The 23,391-nt window shown below is 41.2% G+C and overlaps 1 protein-coding gene across 3 annotated transcripts; it reads right to left on the minus strand.

Moving 5' to 3' along the window:
• Positions 1-2,695: 2,695 nt before the first annotated feature.
• On the minus strand, positions 2,696-23,117 carry LOC142845798 (glutathione S-transferase A4). 3 transcript variants are annotated; one of them, XM_075965156.1, is made up of 7 exons: positions 23,046-23,117; positions 19,831-19,935; positions 18,727-18,778; positions 16,442-16,574; positions 11,305-11,446; positions 7,513-7,644; positions 2,696-2,979 (listed from the first exon to the last, which is right to left on the minus strand). In XM_075965156.1, exons 2-7 carry the CDS (start codon positions 19,915-19,917, stop codon positions 2,857-2,859), a joined length of 669 nt encoding a protein of 222 aa, XP_075821271.1. In that variant the 5' UTR covers positions 19,918-19,935; positions 23,046-23,117; the 3' UTR covers positions 2,696-2,856. The 3 variants fall into 3 exon arrangements, with proteins under 3 accessions (XP_075821271.1, XP_075821269.1, XP_075821270.1); XM_075965154.1 differs by lacking the exon at positions 23,046-23,117 and adding an exon at positions 22,022-22,158; XM_075965155.1 differs by lacking the exon at positions 23,046-23,117 and adding an exon at positions 21,181-21,351.
• Between the last annotated feature and the right edge of the window lie 274 nt (positions 23,118-23,391).

Raw genomic sequence — 23,391 nt, forward strand, 5'->3', positions numbered from 1 at the left:
AGCAATGTGGAATCATAAGCCCAAGAAACCCTTTCCTCCCCAGCCTTTGCTCGTGGTGTTTCATCGAAGCAATAGAAAGCCTAGCCAAGATAGGGACCGATGGTGATGACAGAATTGCTGTCCCAGTACCTTTTGAGCATGACTGAGGGTCTCCTGAATTCCAAACCTCTATTCCTGTGGCCATGCAGACTCAGTACCCCCCCTCTTTATCCAAAACTCAGACTCTAACAATGGAGAAGGGGAAGTAGAGCCTCAAAAGCTCCTTCATGCTGTTGGCTTTTCTGAGATTGGCTTTTCCTCAGAAATCCATAATAACTTCTGTGGGTTTGGATGAGGCTCCACCACACACATAGGCAATAGAGTCCAAAATAACCACAGAGGAAGAATGAAGAGGCTCAGGTGGTCCCTGGCTTACAGACAGTCGGAAGTATAGTATTTGACAAGATGAGGAAAGGAATATGTGTTATGGTTTTCTGTCTCTTTAAGAGACAAACCACGCCCACTCCCTCCCCCATCCTCTGAAGCAGGCTGCTTCAGCTTCCTGCCTTAGCACCTGAGCACGCTTTCTTTCCCATATTCCTCTCGGAGAGGCAGCTTTGCTTTTGCCTCTCTCCCTACTTCTCTGCTTCCCCCCTTCTCTGTCTTTCTCCTTTTCTCTCTGTCTCTCTCTCTGCCCCCTTCTCCCTTTCCCCTTCATAACCCCCTAAATAAATATCCAACCTCACTCTGCATCTCGTGTCTATCCATGTCTCTGTCTCTTGCCTGCCTGCAATGTGTCTCTCTGCCTGGAACCAGCCACTGCTGGGAGACCGGCAACCCTTTCTACCTGGGACTGGCTGCCCCAGGACCCGCTGTCTGCTGCCAAATGGCCTGCTACCATCATTTGGGACCTACAGCATTTCTGCTGCCTACTGCCGCCGGGGATCTTGAAGCATTTTTAAAAAAATATAAAAATATGAATTTAGTAAATTAATTGCTTTGGGTACATGTTATAGTTACGCAAAGCTGATGACTACAGAAAACCACTCTGGGGGTAGGGCTCATGTTCACGTGTCCTGGGGTGGGGTCTGCAGAGGGGCCTCGCTGGGGGGTATAGCTCAATTGTAGAGCATTTGACTGCAAAGGGCCTGGCTGTCATATTGGTCCTCTCATCAGCGGAAGAAAGGATGAGGAGTGGAGCAGGGTGTGATATTCATGTAGTTGTGCTCGGTGGTAGCCCCAAGGAAATGGAAGGAAATCCAAATCATTAAGTTACAAGGCATGATAGGTGTCAGGAGCCAATTTCCTCCTAAAATCATTACAGGAACCATCACCCTGGGGAGTCTGCAGAGAACCCCACACCCCTAATTGTGTTAAGAATGGTTCTATTGACAGAGCCTACCCCACACCCAAATTGGCTGTTAATGAGAGCTATCTGTTAGTGGAACCCATCCCACATTCCAAACTATCTAGGGAGCTAGGTGTGTCAACTTCCAGGCCTACAGTGACCTGACTGAAGATAACCTCCTGCCTACGTGACCAGCTCGGACCATGTGACCAACGTGAACCACGCGTCAAGAGCCCAGGACCCTGTGCCCATCCCCCAACTCCTTACCCTATAAAAAGTTGTATCTCGTCCCTAATAAAGGGAGGCTCTGACAAACTTTGCAGGGCCTTCTTCCTGTCTCCTAGCCCATATCTTCCAGGTAGTGCCTCTCCGTGACCCTGGAATAACTGAACTGCCAGGCGGGCTACTAACTCTAGACTGAGTAGCCCGCCAAGGCAATCGACAGATAGGCATCAGAAAATGACAGGAGAGGGGCTTAGTAGGATCACTCGGCAGCTGGAAGTCCTTGGACAAGCCTGACCACCAGAGTTCAATCCCTATCCCTCAGGGTGACTCCCAAAGGTTGTCTTCGACCTCCACATGTACTCTGTGTCATATGTATGTACACACACACTCACACACACACACACACACACACATATAAATGTAATTTTAAAGAATAGACTGGCTATCTTAGAAGTTTGGAGTTGGTAGTCACATTTCCCCAAACCACTGGCAGAAAATCTCTCCAGACCAAAGAGCCCACCAGAAGTCACAGCTGCTCTTGGGGATATCACCAGCTCCTCTAGTCCCATTCAATGTGCCCTGCATGGGGTCCAGCTTCAGTGTATGACTTGGGAACAGAATAGTTCCCAATAGCTAAAGAAGGTACATCAAAACCAAGGAAGCTTTTGTTCAGTTTGAATAAGAAAGTATTGCATTGGCTTTGGGTTGATCCCACTGGTCTCTGGAATTGTTTCGACAAAGCAAGACCTGAGTTTCAGTGGCTCTGGTTGAGGGCTGCCTGATGTCCAAGGTTCTTTTCCTTAAAAGGGTTTCAAAACTATCCCAGATATCCTTTTCGCTCCGACTAATGCACAGGGCTTACTAGACAGCACTGCTATTCCAGTATTGATTGTCCTATTTCCAGTCCCTAGTTCCCAGAAACCAGTGTAGGTATTGAGTGATCCTCTGCTCCCACGTCTGCAGTCTCCCTTCCCCGGTCACCATTCTTCTTTTCTTACAGACACCAATCATGCCCCACGTATTCCAGTGTCCTGAGTATGTCTGTCTGCCGGTCACCTCTTCATAAGGACCTCTGATTTCATGACGTTCAGAGACTGTCATCCACACCAACAAGCTTAAAACAAACACCAAACCAAACAGAACAATTTTTCACCATATTTAATTGACATGTGTTGCTGATAACAGAGGGGTTTTCCTTCTCGAAGCCTCCTAGGATCTATACCTTGCTTCAGAATGCTCTGTAGCTGGTCTACGGTGACGCTGCAATTGGATACTCGCTGTGGCCACCTTAAGGCCTGCTGCCACTAGAACTTCAGAACGTTCCTGACCACCTCAACATAGTGGCCATCTGGAGGTGGCTTCCTCTGACTCCCGGGTTGCAGAAACTTCTGAATTGTAGGAATGTTGCTGATTCGTGTCTTAAATGCCTAAAACAGGAAGCAGTGGAGTCAGGAGCTCAATAGCTGTCACAACCGTTAAGAAATCAGTTTTCCCATAAAAGAGGAGCTCGGGCCTTTATATATATAGTCTCTCTTTTTTTGTTGCTGTTTTGTTTTTGTTTTTTGAGACAGGGTTTCTCTGTAGTTTTGGAGCCTGTCCTGGAGCTAGCTCTTGTAGACCAGGCTGGTCTCAAACTCAGAGATCTGGCTGCCTCTGCTTCCTGAGTGCTGGAATTAAAGGCATGCACCACCACCGCCTGGCTATGGAATCCAGTATATTCTTCTGGTCTCTTTGGGGCACTGTGTGCACATGGCACATAGATTTACATACAGATAAACACCCACACACATTTTTTTTAAAAAAAAAAAACAAGGTATTCTAATATGTATATATTCCATACTTTCTTCATCCATTCTTCCATTGAAGGGCATCTAGGTTGTTTCCAGGTTCTGGCTATGACAAACAATGCTGCTATGAACATAGTTGAGGATATACTTTTGTTGTATGATAGGGCCTCTCTTGGGTATATTCCCAAGAGTGGTATTGCTGGGTCCAGGGGTAGGTTGATCCCGAATTTCCTGAGAAACCGCCACACTGCTTTCCAGAATGGTTGCACAAGTTTGCATTCCCACCAGCAATGGATCAGTGTACCCCTTTCTCCACAACCTCTCCAGCAAAGGCTATCATTGGTGTTTTTTATTTTAGCCATTCTGACAGGTGTAAGATGGTATCTTAAAGTTGTCTTGATTTGCATTTCCCTGATCGCACTGCATGTACTGGCTTTGGGGGAGCCTAGGCAGTTTGGATGCTCACCTTACTAAACCTGGATGGAAGTGGGCGGTCCTTGGACTTCCCACAGGTCAGGGAACCCTGATTGCTCTTCGAGCTGATGAGGGAGAGGGACTTGATCGGGGGAGGGGGAGGGGGAGGGAAATGGGAGGCGGTGGCAGGGAGGAGGCAGAAATCCTTAATAAATAAATAAATTTAAAAAAAAACTATAGAAATTAAAAAAAACAAAAACAAAACAAAATTCTGCTGCACTTGGAATAAAGGTGATGAAGAGGTCACAGACAGAAAAAAGAAGAAGAAAAGGCATTTCAGAAATTAGGTTTTTTTTTTGTTTGTTTGTTTGTTTTTGGAGGGCTCCATAACTGGCTTTAAACCTTGCCTGGGTCTCATTGCGCCCTCTGGTGACCGCGAGTTGAATTGGGTTTGTTTGTTCCCAGACTATGGAGGAGGGATGAGAATTCTCATTCCTGGTGAAAGATGCCAGGAAACAGCTTTCCATCCACAGGCTCCATAAGGAGGATCAGGGCGGAGCCTGCACAGAGCAAGAGCAAAGGCTAATCCCAGCGTGCTCTGCCTGGAAGGGTCTCCCCGAAAAGGTGTGCAGGTATAGAAAAGAGGGCCCTAGGCAGGCAGAGATATAGAAATGAATACAAATGAGAGGAAATGGAGGCAGAGGGGAAAAAAAAAAACAAGGTATTTTTAAAAATGAAAAGGCAGGTGATCCAGGTGTGATAGCACATGCCCTTAATCCAAGCACTCAGGAAGTCTGTGAGTTTAAGGCCAGCCTGGCCTTTATAATGAGCTCCAGGCCAACCAGGGCTATACAGTGAGAACCTATCATAAATAAGTATATTAATTAATTAATTAATTAATAAAGGGGTGGGAGATTGTCCCTGTCAACAGTCAGTCCTGAATGGTGGAGGACTTAGAGATACTTGGGGAGGGGACCCCATTGTCTTCAGCTACGTAGTCACTGCTGAGCTCACCATGCCCATACGGACTGTTCCACATCCATATTCATGGAATGACCCAGTTAAACTCAGTGGTCACAAAGCAAAACAAAGGGATTTGTGGGGAAGGTTGATGAGGGCAGAGGAGGGATGAGAGTAGTCAGAAAGTAGTATACACGTGAAAGGAATTATCAAAAATAAATTTCATAAAAGAGCCTTTAAAGCAACAAAATACACGAGAAAGGAAAATGGCTACACATATAAAAACGCATACATGAAAACATTTCATGATCACTGTGAAGCTATATAAACAGGCCACAGAAGAGTATTTAGTGTAATCCTATGTTTTGGAACATATAAAATGATACATTTCGTGCCAGTAGCGTGTGTGCAGGGGGATTCATGTGTCTGCATGTGAGTGCATGCATGTGTGCATACAATTCTTAAAGGAAATTTAAGCCAGGAACTCTAAACATAACATAAGAAAGGAAAAAAGAGTTCTCTATATTGGTCGATGGAGGAAAATATCTTTTTTTTTTTTTTTGGTAAAAACAAAGGGAGTGGAGAGTTGACTGATTGCTCTTCCACAGGACCTGGGTTTGATTTTCAGCACCCGTGTGGGAGCTCACAGCCATCTGTAATTCCAGTTGTTGGTGACCTACCACCTTCTTCTGGCCTCTGAGGACATCTGCACACATGAGTACACAGACATACATGCATATGAAATTAAATTTAAAATGAAGCAAGAGTTTTGTGTAAGAAAATTATAGCTAGGACAAGAATACTTTTGTATATTTGCTTATGTCTTATACACAGGAACACTGAGAGAACACACAAGAAAGAGTAAAAGGACAAAGGGGACAGGAAGATGGGGTCATTACAGAGATGTGAATTTCTCAACCTGTACCTTTCTTATATGCCTTTGCTGGGTCTTTTTTATATTGTTCTATTGCTCAATGAAAATAAACATTATGCCACAGAAGAACATTTGTTGACATATAGATATATTCATGATTATTGAAAAGAACATTAAAAACAGACCACAAATCCAATGTTTACTATAATCCTATTTTAGGGAAAATACAAAGTGATAGGTAAAGAAGTTTCCTGCCTGCAGAATTATTTTTTTTTCCTGTTTATCTTTTGGTTTAGATACTGTAGGAGCATAAACACACCTTTTCTTTTGTAATAAGAAGGAAGAAATGCTGGGGTTTTGTTTGTTTGTTTTTATATTTGGTTTTTCAAGACAGGGTTTCTCTATAGTTTTGGAGCCTGTCTTGGAACTAGCTCTTGTAGACCAGGCTGGTCTCAAACTCACAGAGATCCACCTGCCTCTGCCTTCCAGTGCACCACCACTGCCCAGTGCTGTTCTTTTTTTAAATACACATTTTTATTTATAATTACAGTACCTAAAATTCTTTACATTAAAATGACAACTAATTCATTTTTAAATATTTTATTGAAAATAGTTATTTTCATACAATATATTCAGATTATGGTTTTCCCTTCCTACCTCCTTCCTCCCAGATTCTCCTTACCCATCCTACTCCAAGCCTTCTCTCTCTTTTTTTTAGATTTATTTATTATGTATATAGTTTTCTGCCTGCATGTATGCCTACATGCCAGAAGAGGGCACCAGATCTAATTACAGATGGTTGTGAGCCACCATGAGTTAAAAAAAAAAAAAATGGAAATTGAATCAAGACCTCTGGACCTCTGAGCTATTTCTCCAGCCTCCCCCACTCCAAGAAAATGAAAGGCAAATAAAAGACAAATAAACAGCAATAAAAAGGAAAAAAAATAAGAAAGAGCAGGAGAAATGCATCACACATACACACATACAAAACCCATAAAAAAAAAATCTCAAAATCAGAAACCATAATATACAAGCAAAAGACTAGTAAGGTTAAAAAGAAAAACCTCCAAAAATGCCATTGAGTTCATTTGGTGTTGGCCGTCTACTGCTGGGCATGGAGTCCGCCCTTAAATGTGGTCTGTATACCCGGTAAGACACCCTTAGAGAAACTAATTAAAAACATTGTTCTTAATAGACACAACCTAATGGTTCTCGCTGAGAAAAATGTGAGAAGCTAGAGCAGGGGCCAAGTAAGTGTGGCAACAGTGGGATTCTTTGTGGAAACTGAGGCAATGTTGACCGAGAGATAACCCAGCATCAGGACCACTAAAAGTGGACACCATCATCTGATAGGAGCTAGGCTGAAAGGACAAAGACTCTCGTCGCGAGTAAGAGTGCTGAAAAGGAAGAGGAAAAGACAGTCCTGAATGTTCATTATTTGTTTTGCAACTACCAGGGACTGAATTGAGGACCTCATACATGTGTATAATGTGGGCTGGAGAGATGGCTCAGCGGTTAAGAGCATTGCCTGCTCTTCCAAAGGTTCTGAGTTCAATTCCCAGCAACCACATGGTGGCTCACAACCATCTGTAATGAGGTCTGGTGCCCTCTTCTGGCATGCGGGCATACTTGGAGGCAGAATGTTGTATACATAATAAATAAATAAATAAATAAGTTTTTTTAAAAAAAAAACAAACATGTGTATAATGTGCTCTGCCTCTGAGCTGTGTGCCCCAGTAGTTTAAACCTTCATATCAGAACCTCAAACACCCATTTTCCCACCATATAAAGTGCCGTTCCCTAACAGATCCTACAGTGTAAGTGCGACAGAATAACCGGAGTGAATAAAACGATGCCTTTGAGATGGTTTCTCTTCAAGTGTTAAGTCTGGCTTGAAGGCATATCTGTACCGACACGCATCCTACCTGCAGCAGAGGGAAGTCGGACAGAATGGAAGCACTGAGTTCCTCCACCATCAAAATGGCTTCTAACAGCTGTATGTCTGCCCAACTGAACCGGTTGCCAACAAGAAAATCCTCCCCGTGGTCTTTCAAAATCTACAGAAAAGAAAGACATACTTTAATGGAAGCAATGATGATTTGCCCGTCTGAACGCTGTACTCTGAGGTTCACTGAAGAGTCTTTGATGATCTCCAAAGCTAGCAAGAACGGATGAAGTCAGCTCTCTTGCACGTACCGTGAAGTGATGGAATCTTTTGGGAATGAGTCAGTGACTATCAAGGCCTATGTGGTGAAGGGCTGGCACTTTCTGGAAAGCATGGAGGGAGTGAAAAAAAAAAAACTGTACCCACCAGTACAGGGACACATGGGAGCTAGGATTATTGGGGACCCAGCTGTTGGGACACAAATCAAAATAAGTCACCAACGGAATCAGAAACCCAAACCAGAAAAAAAAAAAGCTAATTTTTCAGTACCCAGTGGAAAGCGGATATAAAGAGATACCAGAGTCAGCTTTGAGTAGCAAATAGGTAAACTATGGTTAACTCCACAAAGAGGGATATATATAGATACAGATATATAGATGTAGATATATCTATATATATGAACTTGGGAAGGGGTCTGGATAAGTGATTAACAGCACATGCGCCTTTGTATCTCCAGTTCCAGGGCATCTGGCGCCCTCTTCTGGCCTCTATGGGCATCAGATACACGCATGATACACAGACATGCAGGCAGGCAGAATAAATTTAGATCTAAAAAAAATTAATGAAAAGAAAAAGGTCTTAAGCAAGTAAGTAACAGGATTGACATTTGTAAATGCCAAGTAATAGCTCCATAGAAATTCTGCTTCGGGAAATCATCTAAATGATAGAACAGGGGTGTAAGAAACTTCAACAAACCACAATTATCTATAATTGAAAATATCTATTTATTATAAATATCTATTTATATTGAAAAACTGGGCAGAAATCTATGAAACCAATTCTTACACTTCTCTTGTGATGATGGGGAATAGTTATAGTTTCTGTTTATAGCCTATGTTTCTGATTAAGATCTTCAAATAAATTGAGCACAATAAACATTGTGGCGGTTTGAAAGAGAATGACTCCCCCCCCCCATAGATTTGTAGATTTGAATACTTGGTCACTAGGGAGTAGCACTCTTTGAAAGGATTAGGGGCAGTAGCCTTGTTGGAAGAAGTATGTCACTGAGCTTGGGCTTTGATGTCTCAAAAGCTCATTCCAAGCTCCTCCTACTGCCTGTGGATCCAGATGTAGAACTCTCAGCTATTTCTCCAGCACCACGTCTGCTTGCATGCCACTATGTTCCCCACCATGATGGGGACTAAACCTCTGAAACTGTAAATAGCCCCAGTTAAATGTTTTCTTATATAAGAGTTGCCATGGTCATGGTGTCTCTTCACAGCAATGGAACAGCGACTGAGACAAACATGCTAAAATCTATGATAGAAAATAGTATCAAGCTACTTATAAGATAAAACCATAATAATACAAATAGCACCCTAATTGTTCCTATTTGAATATGCTAAGTAATTATTTTTAAGTATTAAATAAAAAGAAAGCATGCATCTTCATCTTTTATAGAAACCACACTCCAGAGTAACTAAGTATGTCATGTAGGAGAGAGATTCATGTTCTCTCTGTCTCTGTCTAGCTATATAGCTCAGGCTGATCTTGAACTCCACATTCTCCTCTGTCTGATCTCCAAAGTTCTGAGAATACAGGAGTGCCCTATTGCACTTGGTTTGGGAGTATCTTTGTGTAGAGAATAGTCTATTTAATGAGTGAAGAGAGCTGGGAATGGCAAAACACACCTGCAGTCACATACGTAGGGGGAGACAGGAGGACTGAGGCCATAGCCAGCTTGGACTACATAGTTAAATATGAGGCTAGGCTAGTGTGCAGGGAACCTGTCTCAGATAGATAGATAGATAGATAGATAGATAGATAGATAGATAGATAGATAGATGATTGAGAGAGAGAGAGAGAGAGAGAGAGAGAGGAGGTCAATATTTCACATCTACTAATAAATCATCGTGGGCTGGCATTGTGTATTGTACAAAGAACAACCATCAGACAATTCGTGCCCCTTGATGATTTACACAATGCCATCTATGAAGTATGCTGGGGGCCAAATAATTAGACCTGAGTCCAATCAAGATAATAATTCCAGATTCCAGGACATTTAGGAATAGAGGAATAGGTTGTGTTGACTAAAAATCATGAAATCACATAAAAATGCAATAGAAAAGGAGGGGAGACAAGAAAGGGGTAGCTAACAGAGAAAAAGGAAGCTTAAGTCTTCTAATTAGGATTGTAAAGTTAAGCTTGATTCAGATTTGAACAAACGAGTCATTTTTAAATGTTTTGAGAAGTATTGGGTAGACTCCCTGGTTTACAATCTACAGCATAAACAGACTAAACTCTGTGACATTTTAGATGAAAGTGCTTCATGGCCTTGTCCCCGGATCAAAGGAACTCATCTAGAACACTGAAGGACTAACAGAACTCTGCATCTCAGTTTACACAATACCCTACAAAACCTTTAGTTGTGGGCCCTGCCCTAACAGGTCTTCCACACCATTCCACACACTGCCCTAGAGACTTGCAATCTTTCAAGATGTGTTGTGAAAACAGTTTCATTAGCATTTCCCACTGAATGCTGCACAAAAGTTTCCAATTTAAAAGCTTTTGTCTTCTTTATTCAGGCAGTTAGCTTCCAGTACTGGATTCAAGGTGAATTAAAGGTGGTTGATACCTTGGGCTAGTGGCTTATTGATTCTTTAAAAACAGAACAGAAATTGTTTTATTAGAGGTTCCATAATTTTGGAACCCATATTATTAAAGTTTGACCCTAGGGACTGGAAAGATGACTCAGTGGTTAAGAACATTGTTTGCTCTTCCAAAGACCTGGGTTCAATGCCCAAACCCACAACCAACTGTAATCAATTCCAGGGGATCAGATGCCCTCTTCTGGCCTTCACATGTACCAGGCATTCATGAAGTTCATGGCATACTTGCAGGCAAAACACCCATTCACATAAAATAAAAAAGTAAATATTTTCTTTTAAGTTTTGACCCTGTCTTAGTTAGTCTTTTTATTGCTATGAAACGACACCATGACTAAATCAGCCTCTGATGGAAGAGTTTATTTGGGGCTTACAGTTTCAGAGGATTAGCATCTATGATAATCGTGGCAGAGATCATACATAGCAGCAGGTAAGCTGGCATGGTGCTAGAGCAGTAGATGACACCTTACATCTTGAGACATAAGCACGAGGCAGAGAGAACTCACTAGAAATGGTGTGGGCTTTGAAACCTCAAAGCCTGCCCCCAGTGACATACCTCCCCCCCATAAGACCACACTGCCTAATTCTTCCCAGACAGTTCCATAAATAGGGGACCAAGTATTCAAAATATACGAGCCTATGAAAGCTACCTCATTCAAACCACCAGAGACCCCACAGCAGGAACTCTCTCACACAGCCAGTCCTTTAATATATGTGTTTTATTTTGTGTGACTGTATATGGGGGGATATGTTTGCCATGGCATGAGGAGGCCAGAGGACAATTTACAGGAGTTGGTTCTCTCCTTCCACCATCTGAGCTTCCAAGATTGAATTCAAGGTTTTAGTCCTGACAGCAGGTGCCTCTACCCACTGGTACCCATATTTCACTTACCTTTTTGAACACTCATTCTTAAATATTCTGCATATTAGGAAGAATATAAGCTTACCTTTTCAAAGACAGGGAAGTAACGGGTTTTAGCTCTCTTCACTATTAAAGCATGGCTCTCCTCTTTTTCCTTCGGGGGTTTAAATGCAGCCTGGGCGATCATTATCATCAGATCCAGGGTGCCATCAGTATACATGTCAATCCTGAAAGAACACCACAGACTCCCATTGGAAAGGAGCCTTTAAGAGCAGGCTTCCCAGGGCAACACTGGACAGGATACATAGTGTTAGCAAGTGGTGTTTGATTCTCCCAAAGATCTTCCACTCTCAGGAATGATTTCCAGAACCAAATCTAGCCAGGTGATACAGTAGAATGTTCAATAGCCCCACCCAGTCAGCCATTGGAAATAATACATAAACAATGGCCTAAATCTATAATTTATCATTACATGGATGACATTTTGCTATCTGATTCAAATGTAGATACTTTAGAAAGAATGTCTGAAGAAGTAAAGAAAGAATTGCTTAAATGGAGATTACAAATTGCTCTTGAAAAAATACAAAGGGGAGATTCTATCAATTACCTAGGTTATAAAATAGGTTTACAGAAAATTAGAACACAAAAAGCACAAATTAGGAGAGACCCATTGTGGACTCTTACTGACTTTCAAAGATTGCTAGGAGACATTTCCAATCTACGACCCACTGTTGGGATAACATCCAATCTAATAATTCATTTAAACAAAACCTTAGATGGTGAGAAAGACTTAAATAGTCCCAGGGAATTAGCAGGTGGAGCTGAGAAATAATTAACTTTGATTGAAGAGAAGTTACAGAAGGCACATGTGGATTTGGTCAATCTGAATCTTAACTGCATTCTAGTCATATAGCCCACCAGAATTTACCCTATAGAAATTTTAATGCAGAGGGAAAATATTATCTTATAATGGATCTTTTCACCACATAAACCAAGTAAAAACTTAAAAATTTATGTGGAAAAGGTCTTTGAATTAATTATAAAAGGAAAATTGAGACTTCATCAATTAGCTGGACTAGATCCAGCAGAGATTATAGTACCTTTTACTAATGAAATTAAAAAATTATGGGAAGATGACAAACCCTGGCAAAGAGCTTGTGCTGATTTTTTTAGAAGTGATTAATAGCAATTATCCCAAAAGTGATAGACTTAACCTTACAAAGAGAACTACTTGGATTCTTCCCCACATTGTATGTGACACACCAATAACCATAGCCCATACATTCTATACTAATGCAAATAAATTAGGAAAGGCAGGTTACAAATCAAAAGATTTAAGTAAGGTAGAATAAAGCCCTTATAATTCTGTCCAAAAGTCAGAATTCTATGTTAGTCTCATGGTACTGAGGGATTTTAAAGAAACTAAATATAGTTCCTGATTCACGATATACAGAAAGAGTTGTTTTACATATTAAAACCACTTAATTTATATCAAATGATACAGAATTGACTTCATTATTCATTCAGGTTCAAGATATAATCAGGAATAAGCTTTGTCCCATATACATAACACAAATCTGATCCCATACGGGACCTCTGCCAGGTCCTCTGGCTCAAGGTAATGCAAAAATTGATTCATTATTGATTGAAACTGAGCTGAAGACCTCAGAATTTCATAAAAAAATATCATGTCAATAGCAAAGGTTTAAAGAAAGAGTTGTCTATTACATGGCAACAAACTAAGAAGATTATAATAAAATGTCCTACTTGCTCTTTCTATAACAAAATACTGATAACTGCAGGGAATAACCCAAAGGGTACTCAAAGGAATGAAATCTCTCGCAGTTTCACTTTGCAAAATTTGGAAAATTAAAATACGTACATCACACCATTGACACCTATTCAGGTTTTCAATGGGCAGCTATCTTGAGTTCAGAAAAGGCTGATTCAGTAATCACACATTTATTAGAAGTTAGGGCCATCATGGGTATACCTGCACAAATAAAGACAGATAATGGTTCTGCATATGTCTCTAAGGAAATGAAACAGTTTTTTGCTTAATATAATATAAAGCATATTATATATATTATTTATTATAAAATTTTATTATATATATTATTTATTATAAATATATATTAAATATATATATTTCTTAGTACAATAAAAACATAAATCACTTAAAAATCAAAGATGACTTTGGAATTGGATAGTGTCTGTTCTCTAAATTCAAGAATGTTGTTAAAAAAATCAGAGTTTCTGTCTCATATCAAGAACTATCTGGGGGCTGGAGAGATGGCTCAAAGGTTAAGAGTACTGGCTGCTCTTCCAGAGGTCCTGAGTTCAATTCCCAGCAACCACATGGTGGCTCACAACCATCTGTACTGAGATCTAGCGCCCTGCTCTGGCGTGCGGGCATACATCGAGGCAGAATGTTGTATACATAATAAATAAAAAATAAAAAAAAAAGAACTATCTGGTATGGGACAGAAAAAAAAAGAATTTAGGAAAAAATTTACTTCTCCCCATACTATTTTGTCTCTATTGTACTTTTCATTAAATATATGTCTAGAGCTGGAGAGATGGCTCAGAGGTTAAGAGCACTGACTGCTCTTTCAGGGGTCCTGAGTTCAATTCCCAGCAACTACATGGTGGCTCACAGCCATCTGTAATGAGATCTGGTGCCCTCTTCTGGCCAACAAGCATACAGACAGAACACTGTATACATAATAAACAAATAAAATCTTTAAATAAATAAATAAATGTCTATATGAATAATGTTTAAGTTTTCCACAATGAACAATAAATTCACCTGAAGTAATCTTTGAAGTTTCCAGGAAGAAGATGGGGCCCCACAACAATGATTCCACCTGGTTGATATGACATCATGATGCTGATAGTGGTACTTTAAGATCAGTTTTGGTACCAGCTGCTCAAGATGATTCCAACTTTGCTAGCTGAAATGGTGCACCTTCTTACAACATTCTGGCCAGAACTTCAAATAAGAACTTAACCGTCGGGGGCTGGAGAGATGGCTAAGAGGTTAAGAGCATTGCCTGCTCTTACCAAAGGTCCTGAGTTCAATTCCCAGCAACCACATGGTGGCTCACAACCATCTGCAATGGGGTCTGGTGCCCTCTTCTAGCTAGCAGGCATACACACAGAATATTGTATACATAATAAATAAATAAATATTTCAAAAAAAAAAAGAACTTAAACGTCATTTTAGTTTTTACAGGATCCCATAGAAATAACCTCACCCTCATGACAGCTGAAAGTAATTCTAGAAAATGATATCCCTCTCCCAACAAAGTATGTCCTCAGGGTTAGGTACATCTATTAGGGGTTAATTACAAGTAGTATAGGGTTGGGGTTGAGGTAGAAATTATGTAAGGGGTCTCTTTAAAAAAAAAAGGAATTGAATGGGATAATAGGTAGATTAGTGTGAGCTTATTCATAATAATAATAAAAAGTGAATACTTGTGAGCTACTATTTATAGACAATCTACATTGCTATAAATTCTTATGTATTGCTACAAATTCAAATTATATGCTATATTGAATATGCTTCTATTTTGTTTATAATATCTGTGAACCTATGCAAAGTTATTTTGTCATATTGTATGCATGCATGTTTCTACCTTGGCTTAAGATATTTTGCATATTGATACCATTTTAGGATATACATATATCATATTGTACTAGACATTTCTACCTCTGATCAAGATAGTTAGACACTATTTATATTTTGAGGTCCTTGTCTTTATTTGCTGCACAGTTGTTTAAAGATTATCTAATATTCTAGTATAAAGCCTTAGTCTTTAAGCTATATAGGTATTAAGATTATAGGTCAATAGTCATCCATGTTTGTTATATACTTATAGTTAGACTAATCGGATTCTTTAGATACATAGAGAATCTATTCTGCATAGATAGGTAATTTTCAACCACTTCAAAGAACTATAGAATATGGCATTTAAATAACTTAGGGTTCTGTTAAGCGAGACACCATTGCTCCTGGCAGATCCGATGTATTCCCAAGAGAATGATGGGCACCGAAGATACTCCACTTGGAGCTTGTTTTCTTCTTGGCAAAACCAGCTGTTGGGCAACGAACTGCTGATGCCATGACCACTGACAAAATGCACGGTGTCCAGACTGGACAAGCAAGATACATGACAAAAGACTGCCAAACATTGCCAAGACAGAGTAAGATGGTTTTGAATGTTCCTGCCTCTGAAAATAGTCTGTCAGTTACTCTAGGCCTTAGCCAAAGTTGGTAGCTCCAACATTGCAAATGAGACTTTGGGTAATTGCCCAGGTAGCCAGTTGTCTCTGTCGTTTATTGCACCTTTTGGAAGGTGCTTGATTGCACTTCTTGTTTACTCAAGTAATATTATTTCCCTTCTCAGGTCTTTGATGGGGTTGAAGACTAGATAGTCATAGTTACTTTCCTCTCATGACTTAGCCAAGCTATTTCTAAGACAAGACTTAGACTCCTTAGGATAGGATAAGTATTGAAACATTTAGCATATGTTTCTTGCTTGATATTGTTTATGCTGGTTGTAATTCTAATTTTTATATTTGACATTTGTTTTTATTGTGTACAGTTTTGCATTAGGCTTAGAACTCTTTTATTTTAGATAAAAGAGGGAGGTGCTGTGGGAATTCCCTCATGCAATAACCTTTAAGATACTGGCCCATTTTAGGCATGGTCAAATGTACTACATATACAGATGTAAAAATGTGTGCGGGCTCCTTGACTGCCGGATTTGGTTCCCGTTCCCCACAAACGCAGAGAACTGCTGATCTGTGAGACCTTTATTACACTCCATTCTGAGCTTATGTGGGACTATTTTATTGTAATGGACAACAGATTGCAAAATAGATCATTGATACTATGTTCAGGGTTTGTTTGCTGAATCAGTCATTCTCACCTTCATGTAAAATACTTCACTAGGGCAATTTTCTGAGATCATAGTTTTCTAGGCATGAATATGAGAATACTATAAGCTGACTAGTATGGGTTATATCCAAAGAGAGGGTAGATATGTGCTCAGAATTCTGCACAAGTCCTGCCTCCTCTAGCAACAGCACCTCCCCTTTGTTCCCTTACTTTCCCCCTTCAGTTCCGGTTGAAAGATGCAATCAGATCAGGTTTCCGTTGGTATAAAACCACAGATGCTTGGTTTAAAAATCTAGTAGAGGGATGAGCGTTGAGGTACCTGAGTCTCTCCTTCAGGTCCTTCCCGTACAAGTTGTACTTGGCAGCGAGGTAGCTGAGGATGGCTCTAGACTGTGTCAGCGGCATTCCATCAATTTCAACCAAAGGGACTTGATCAAAAAGCAGGCGGCCGTCTGCGACGTGGAAGAGAGGATAAGCTATTCATCTTCAATGATTTCAACGGTTACAGTTCATCTGCAGGATGGCCCAACTGACTCCCCAGAATGGTTTCTGCTTAAAATGATGCATGACAGGTCCCAGTAGGTAAGAAACGACAATCATTTATTTCGTGTCAAATTCGAGCTTTGTGGGCTGGAGAGATGGCTCAGTGGTTAAGAGCATTGCCTGCTCTTCCAAAGGTCCTGAGTTCAATTCCCAGCAACCACATGGTGGCTCACAACCATCTGTAAAGAGGTCTGGCACCCTCTTCTGGCTTTCAGGCATACAGACAGAATATTGTATACATAATAAATAAATAAATAAATATTTTAAAAAAATTCAAGCTTTGTTTGATTAATTCATGCTCTTTTTGTGTGTATTGAACAATAGCAATTTAAAAAAGATTTTTCTGGGGCTGGAGAGATGGCTCAGCAGTTAAGAGCAATGACTGCTCTTCCTGAAGACCCCGGTTCAATTCCCAGTACCCACATGGCAGCTCACAACTGTCTGAAAATCCAGTTCCAGGGGATCTGACACCTTCACACCAATGCACATAAAATAAAGTTAAATAAAAAAAATTTTTTTTTAAAGATTTTTTCTGTATTGATTCTAATATATACATATTTATAAACTGTTTTATACAAATAATATATTTTATACAATATATTTGTACATATGTTTATACAAATACATATACAAATACAGAGTCAATTTTACGTATATATAAAAAGATCTCAAACCTTAAGCTGTGTAACAGTGTTTGGGCATGAAGGTGGCCAAGAATGCCTCATCCTCAGATATTCTGAGCTGGGACGGAGGTCTGAGAATATGAGCAAAGCACATCGCTTGCTTCTGTAGGGCATAACAGCCGGAAGGACACAGCCACAAGAGCACATCACAGGCAGTCATGCATTCTAGCCATGCACGCTAGAACGAGCTACTTACCTGAGCGTCGGCATCCTGTCTCTAACAATAATATCTATTTAGCAGGACTTTGAAAAGGGATAATAACTAGAAAACAATGCCAGGAATCCAATTAAATCAAAACCAAGTTTTCATTGGCGACTGCTTACATCACTGTAGTTTATTATTGCTCACCAGCAGGAAAACCTTTTGAGACTTGTGTGTTAGGTAATTTTGTCCTTGTGTGGATACTGTAGTGTGTACACACACAGACTAAGATGCCTACAGAGTACCTAAGCAAAATAACCTCTTCAAGTCTTAGGCAGCATCATGAAGGAGGGGCCAGAATGGAAGCAAGAATGAGAGGATGGGGAGGGATGCTGTGAGGTGGTGCCTCTGGGTCAATTGCATCCTAGGAATCACAGCAGCTAGGGTTACTGAGACTAAGACTGGGCCCATCAACATTCCATCATGGATAGAGGAGGGGCGTTAGGGCTCCATTCTTCCCTGAGGGGCCATTGATAGTTAATGGATCCTGGAGGAGGGGGAGTCATTGTCTTTAGTGGTGTGGCCACTTGTAAAACGCCCATGCTCCATTAAACAACCTCTGAACCATGCTCATGCAAACAATTCTAATTAAATTCAGTGAGTCCAAAAAAAAAAAAAAAAAAAGGAAGGGGACTGGCAGAAAGAAGAAAGCATTCAAGCATTCAGTGGGGGGATGGGAGGGATAGGAGAGGGCAATGGGGTGTTATCAAAATCACATACATGAATGGAATTGTCAGAGAATAAAATTTAAAAGTAAAAAATGAATGGGCATGGTTCAGTCTCAAGTACATCCTGTGTGTCATAATTCGATAAATCTATTAAAAACACAAAGAAAAAATAGGTGTGAACCACAAAACGTAGGGGCTAGCCTCCTTACCCTGCCGCCAGCCAAGGACAAGGTTAAGCCTCACTAAAGGGAGTCAGGTGCTGAGCCACTAAGGAACTTATACTATTAATTAATTGAGGCCGGTGCTGTCAGATACTTGGTACGTATGACGGCTACAGAGATCCGATAGTATTAGCTTTGCATCAGGAAAACAGGGGTTAATCAGGCAGCGTTTATAGGAATGTTGGTGCCAGTTCCTTCCAGTAGCAGCCACTCCTGAGACCTGTGTTTTATATGATGACTATATATCCAGAAACAAGTTTTTATTTTTTCCCTATAAGACAGCTCACCCTTTTTCAACTTCTCATATTGTTCTCTTGTCTCCAGAAACTCTTCTTCAAACTAGAGTAAGGAGAGAGAGACATGGTTATAACTTAAGATGGGAAGCGGGGAGACAGAGATTCCGACACCTTTTGGAAATGCCTTAGAGCTTTCAGAATGAAATCTAAAAGGGAACCGCAAAGCTGTCGACTCCCACCTAAAAGTAAGATGGGGCGTGTATTTAGAGATTAACTGTCAGGGGTGTCCAGCCTTTTGACACTGTGACATGATGTTGTCGTCTACTAATATATTGGCTGCATTCATAGCTATCCTGTGTATGCCCACACGCCAGAGGAGGGTGGCAGATCTCATTATAGATGGTTGTGAGCCACCATGTGGTTGCTGGGAATTGAACTCAGGACCCTGGAAGAGCAGCCAGTGCTCTTAACCACTGAGCCATCTCTGCAGCCCAATTTTCCCTCCCCCCCTCCCTTTTTCCTATTTGGTTTTTATAATTTTTCCTTCCTACCAGATCACTTTCAGTTTATCTTTGGGACTGATATAGTCAAAGAAAGAGATCCAAAGATCCTACTCAAGTGAGTCTGTGGTCATTTCCTGATGGGTTTTCTAAAGCTTTGCGATGGTGGTTTTGTCCTTCACAACTTGAGATGGTATGGGACAGATGAGCAAGCTAAGGAAGAGTCCTTATAGGGGAAAGTGGAAAACAAAGCCAGCAGTGAGCCCTTACTCCAGAGGGACCATTCTAGGCCGATTCTATAAAGTCAGGGGCAGGAGTTAGAGATAAGGGAAGAGCCAGTTATCAGATTGCACATCTGGGCTGGGGCTCCAGCGGGCAGCCATGAACATTCCATCATGAGGTGCTCAGGTAGGAGTTAAATGGCCTCAGAAAAACCAACCAGTCCAGTAGAGAGAATGAGCTAGATGTACAGTTCTTCCTCTAAGATCTTTTCATCTCTAGGAGCTTCAGACGATCCCAGGCCTTCATCTTCCCTCCACCCCTGCACCGCATGCATGACACTAATCTCCCCACTTTTCTCTCATCTAAGAAAACAGCTGGAAAGAAAGAGAAGAAAGAGCTGAGCCTTAAGTTCCATCCCCAACCAGAAACCAACCTCCACTCCCGCCGCAGCCAACAGCCAGCGGATGGACTCCATCCTGCCTCTGCCCTGAAAGTAGTAGAGCTTGGGCTTGGTTTCCATGACTCCTGGTTCAGTTTCCTAGGGGGAAGCAGTAAAAAGTGCACTTGAACAACAAACTAGTATACAGTGTATGCTTTGTCACCGTTGATAGCCAGGATGAAACAGGGTAAGCAAAGTTCTTGTGCAGGCATGCACACACGCACGCGCACACACACACACACACACACACACACACACGCATGCACGCACGCACACGAGGTAAAGCTATAGAGAAAAAGCACAAAAGCAGGACCAAGGATGGCTCTATGAATATCTGACTAGGACTGGGGAGGGGCATTTGAGGCTTCTGGGCTGTCAACAAAGTCCCGCTTCTTGAACAGAAATAGCAGTCTTTAAAATTAGCCACTTAAATGTGTGAAAATTGTTTGCCTTATGCTTTGTAAATGTTGTCGCTCACAACTGAGAGACAAGAACAAACTATACTCAACAAGGGTATATTATTTGAGATCACCTCTGATATTTGGAGAAAGGAACCAGGAATTGATATAATGGTTTCCTGAATATCTCTAAAAAAATATCTTTTCTAACATCTGAACTGGAACGTCCAGTGGGAACTTGGAGCCTTTAATTGGTGCCAAAGACTTTATTTTTCCAGGTAATAACATGTCAACAAAATAGCAAAAAATATGTTAATCATAATGACAAGTTAGAGAATATCAAGTTGGGGCTGGAGAGATGGCTCCGTAGTTAGCAGCGCAGACTACTCTTCTAGAGGACCTGGGTTCAATTCCCAGCACCCAGATGGCAACTCACAACTGTCTATAACTCCAGTTCCGGGGGATCTGACACCCTCATACCGATGCACATAGAATAAAATTAAATAAATTAGGTTTAAGAAAAAGAAAGACAATGCCAAGTTAAAAGCTAGCTAACTTCATTACCCACTTTCTCCAATAGACAGGTCATCTGAACAAAAATTAAACAGAGAAACATCTGAATTAAATGACGTCATAAATCAAACGGACCACAATGTAATAAAGCCTACAATCAATGAATTAGTAGTAGTTTATACAAACTCATAGAGATTAAAAATCACATTACTGAATGATGGCTGCAGAAAGATTTTGTTTACTATTGAAGCGCTATGGCATGCTATGGCTGCCACCTATCTCCTTTTTAAGTAGGAAAACAAAATATTTAAAATTTTTCTAGGGAGGAACAAATATATAGTTGCTCAAATACTAATAAATATTTTTAAATTTTCAGCTTTATATCTTATGTCAATCAGTCAGTTAAAACCCCACTTAAATCTTACGTACTTACTTTTGAAGCTAGAGTTAATGTATAATGAACGAGGGTGTTTTAGCATGCCCAGTCATATAAAAGCTGTGCACAGACAATGCAAGCCTGTAAGGCCACGAATGGATGTCCATCTGCTAGTTTCTTCAGTTACACACACTCCCTGCTAAGCAGGGAGAGAAGTTAGGACGAGTAATAAAGATGACCTTTCAAGATGGCTGGCTTCTTCTCTGCCCTCCTGGCTGGAGACAAAGGCCAGGCCCCTTCAAACAAGGCCTTGGAGGCTTTCTTCTCCTACTAGGCGGCCCACTGAAGAAAAACTAGCTCAGCAAATTCCAAGCGGGATCAGCACGTGTTTACCCAATGGTCGCAGGCCTGCAAAACACCTTTCCTTCCAACTGACCAACCCTAAGTTAGGGGAGGAAAAACAACTCTTTAGAGACTTAAGACCCCAGCCCTGCGGAGGGTCTTTCACTCTGTGTGTGTGTGTGTGTGGCGTCTCATCCCCAGTAAATACCTCTCGACTGCTGATTCTGTCCGCTCCTGCCTGTGGTGTTTGAGATCTCGTCACTGCTACCTCTTGAGCGCGAGGTTTTTCCTGCCTTTTAATAATTTAATTGGCAGAGAAAGCGAACCCTACCAAGACCCCTGGATCGTATCACTCACTTATCTTCTATGCAGAAAAATTTGTGCCTTTTATCTGGCCTACGCAAGCTTTGAAATAATGGCCATCAAATAAATCACAAATTAAAACGATTGCCGATTATAAGCTGTAGATTTAGTGCAACTATTCAGCTCAAGAGGAGTACACACACACACACACACACACACACACACACACACACACACACACACACACACTAACCTTATTCTTCTAGAACTGGTCTCCAGGCACTGAAGAAGGAAGCTGCTAAATCTGTTAAATGAAAGTTCCTTCAGAGCCCTTCAGATTTGATAGCAATCTTCCGCCCACCAGCCAGTGAGCTTTTAGGAAGTGCGCAAGCCTCCAAGGCTTCAGTTTGCACTCTCAGCTCAGTTAACTCTTTGTTCCCCAGGGTGAGCTGGTGTGCTGGAGAAACTTTCCCTGGCTCATTGAACAGACATTTCTGAGTACACTCTTTTGGGGGTGTTGGCACTACAGAGGGGGTGTGGCGATTCCACTTCTTGTGCTGGCAGTGTTTATATTCTATTTGGGGGGAAGCTAGGTAATATAAACATATAGATAAATGCACCGTATTCCAAATAACCGTAGCAGCAATGTGTTGAATGGTTATAGCTTGTAGATCCGTGGATTAATTGTATGTCAACAGAATCATGAAGAACAGTAGAGAAGAACAGGAGAACGGGAACGTTATGTTATGGTCCATTTTTGTGCTGCTAAAAAACAGAAGCCTTGAGACTCAAGAGTTTATTTTTGAAAACAAACGAAAAGTTTACCGACAGTTCAGCAGGTTGGGCAATCTGAAAATGAGGGGCTTTCACCCAGAAAGGAAGGCTACCTTATTGCCTCATTCTACAGTACAAGGTAAAATGAAAGAAAAACAGTGTGTCCTCCTTAAGGAGAAAGGGAGGGGGCAAAGCCAGGCCTGCATCCTAGGAGTGGATTCCTAAGGACTGCTTGAATTTGCCCCTCCCTCCCTGTCTCTTTAAGGAGGAGCTTTTCTCTTTCATTTTGCCCTATATTGTAGAATGAGGCAGAGGCATAAACAACTGTTTGAAAAAAAGATTGTAGTAATAAGGGCGGCGGCAGGGTTGCGTCCCCAAATCCCCAGCCGTCTGCCCTGCCCGGCTAGCTTATGCCCCGAAATAATTACACGGACACTGTATTCTTTTAAACACTGCTCTGGCCCATTTCTAATAATCTATGTAGCGCCCCTAGGTGCGCTTACCGGGAAGATTCTAGCCTAAGTCCATCCTGGGTCGGAGCTGGGGCATGGTGTGCGTCTTCCCTGGAGCAGGCAGCATGGCGTCTCTCCTGCGTCTGCTCCGGAGAGCGGAGCTGTGGAGTCTGACCTCACTTCCTCTTCCTCCCAGCGTTCTGCTCTGTTTCCTCCACCCACCTAAGGGTGGGCCTATCAAATGGGCCTAGCAGCTTCTTTTATTGCTTAACCAATGAAATCAACAAATTGATATGACACTCCCCCATCACTTCCCCTTTTTCGGTTTAAACAAAAAAAAAAAAGGCTTTAACTTTAACATAGCAAAATTACATATAACAAAACAGTTATCAAGTAA

This window comes from Microtus pennsylvanicus, chromosome 3 (genome assembly GCF_037038515.1).
Source record: "Microtus pennsylvanicus isolate mMicPen1 chromosome 3, mMicPen1.hap1, whole genome shotgun sequence".
NCBI classification, from domain to species: Eukaryota; Metazoa; Chordata; class Mammalia; order Rodentia; family Cricetidae; genus Microtus; species Microtus pennsylvanicus.

What these genes read in the sequence shown, in the direction of transcription:
- LOC142845798 (XM_075965156.1), bottom strand. Translation starts at nt 19,917, where the DNA reads ATGGAAACCAAGCCCAAGCTCTACTACTTTCAGGGCAGAGGCAGGATG. An exon ending in ATATGAGAAGTTGAAAAAGG is followed by an intron (nt 16,575 to 18,726) that starts GTGAGCTGTCTT and finishes TCCACGTCGCAG; the next exon opens with ACGGCCGCCTGCTTTTTGAT. An exon ending in GACCTGAAGGAGAGACTCAG is followed by an intron (nt 11,447 to 16,441) that starts GTACCTCAACGC and finishes GTGTTCTTTCAG; the next exon opens with GATTGACATGTATACTGATG.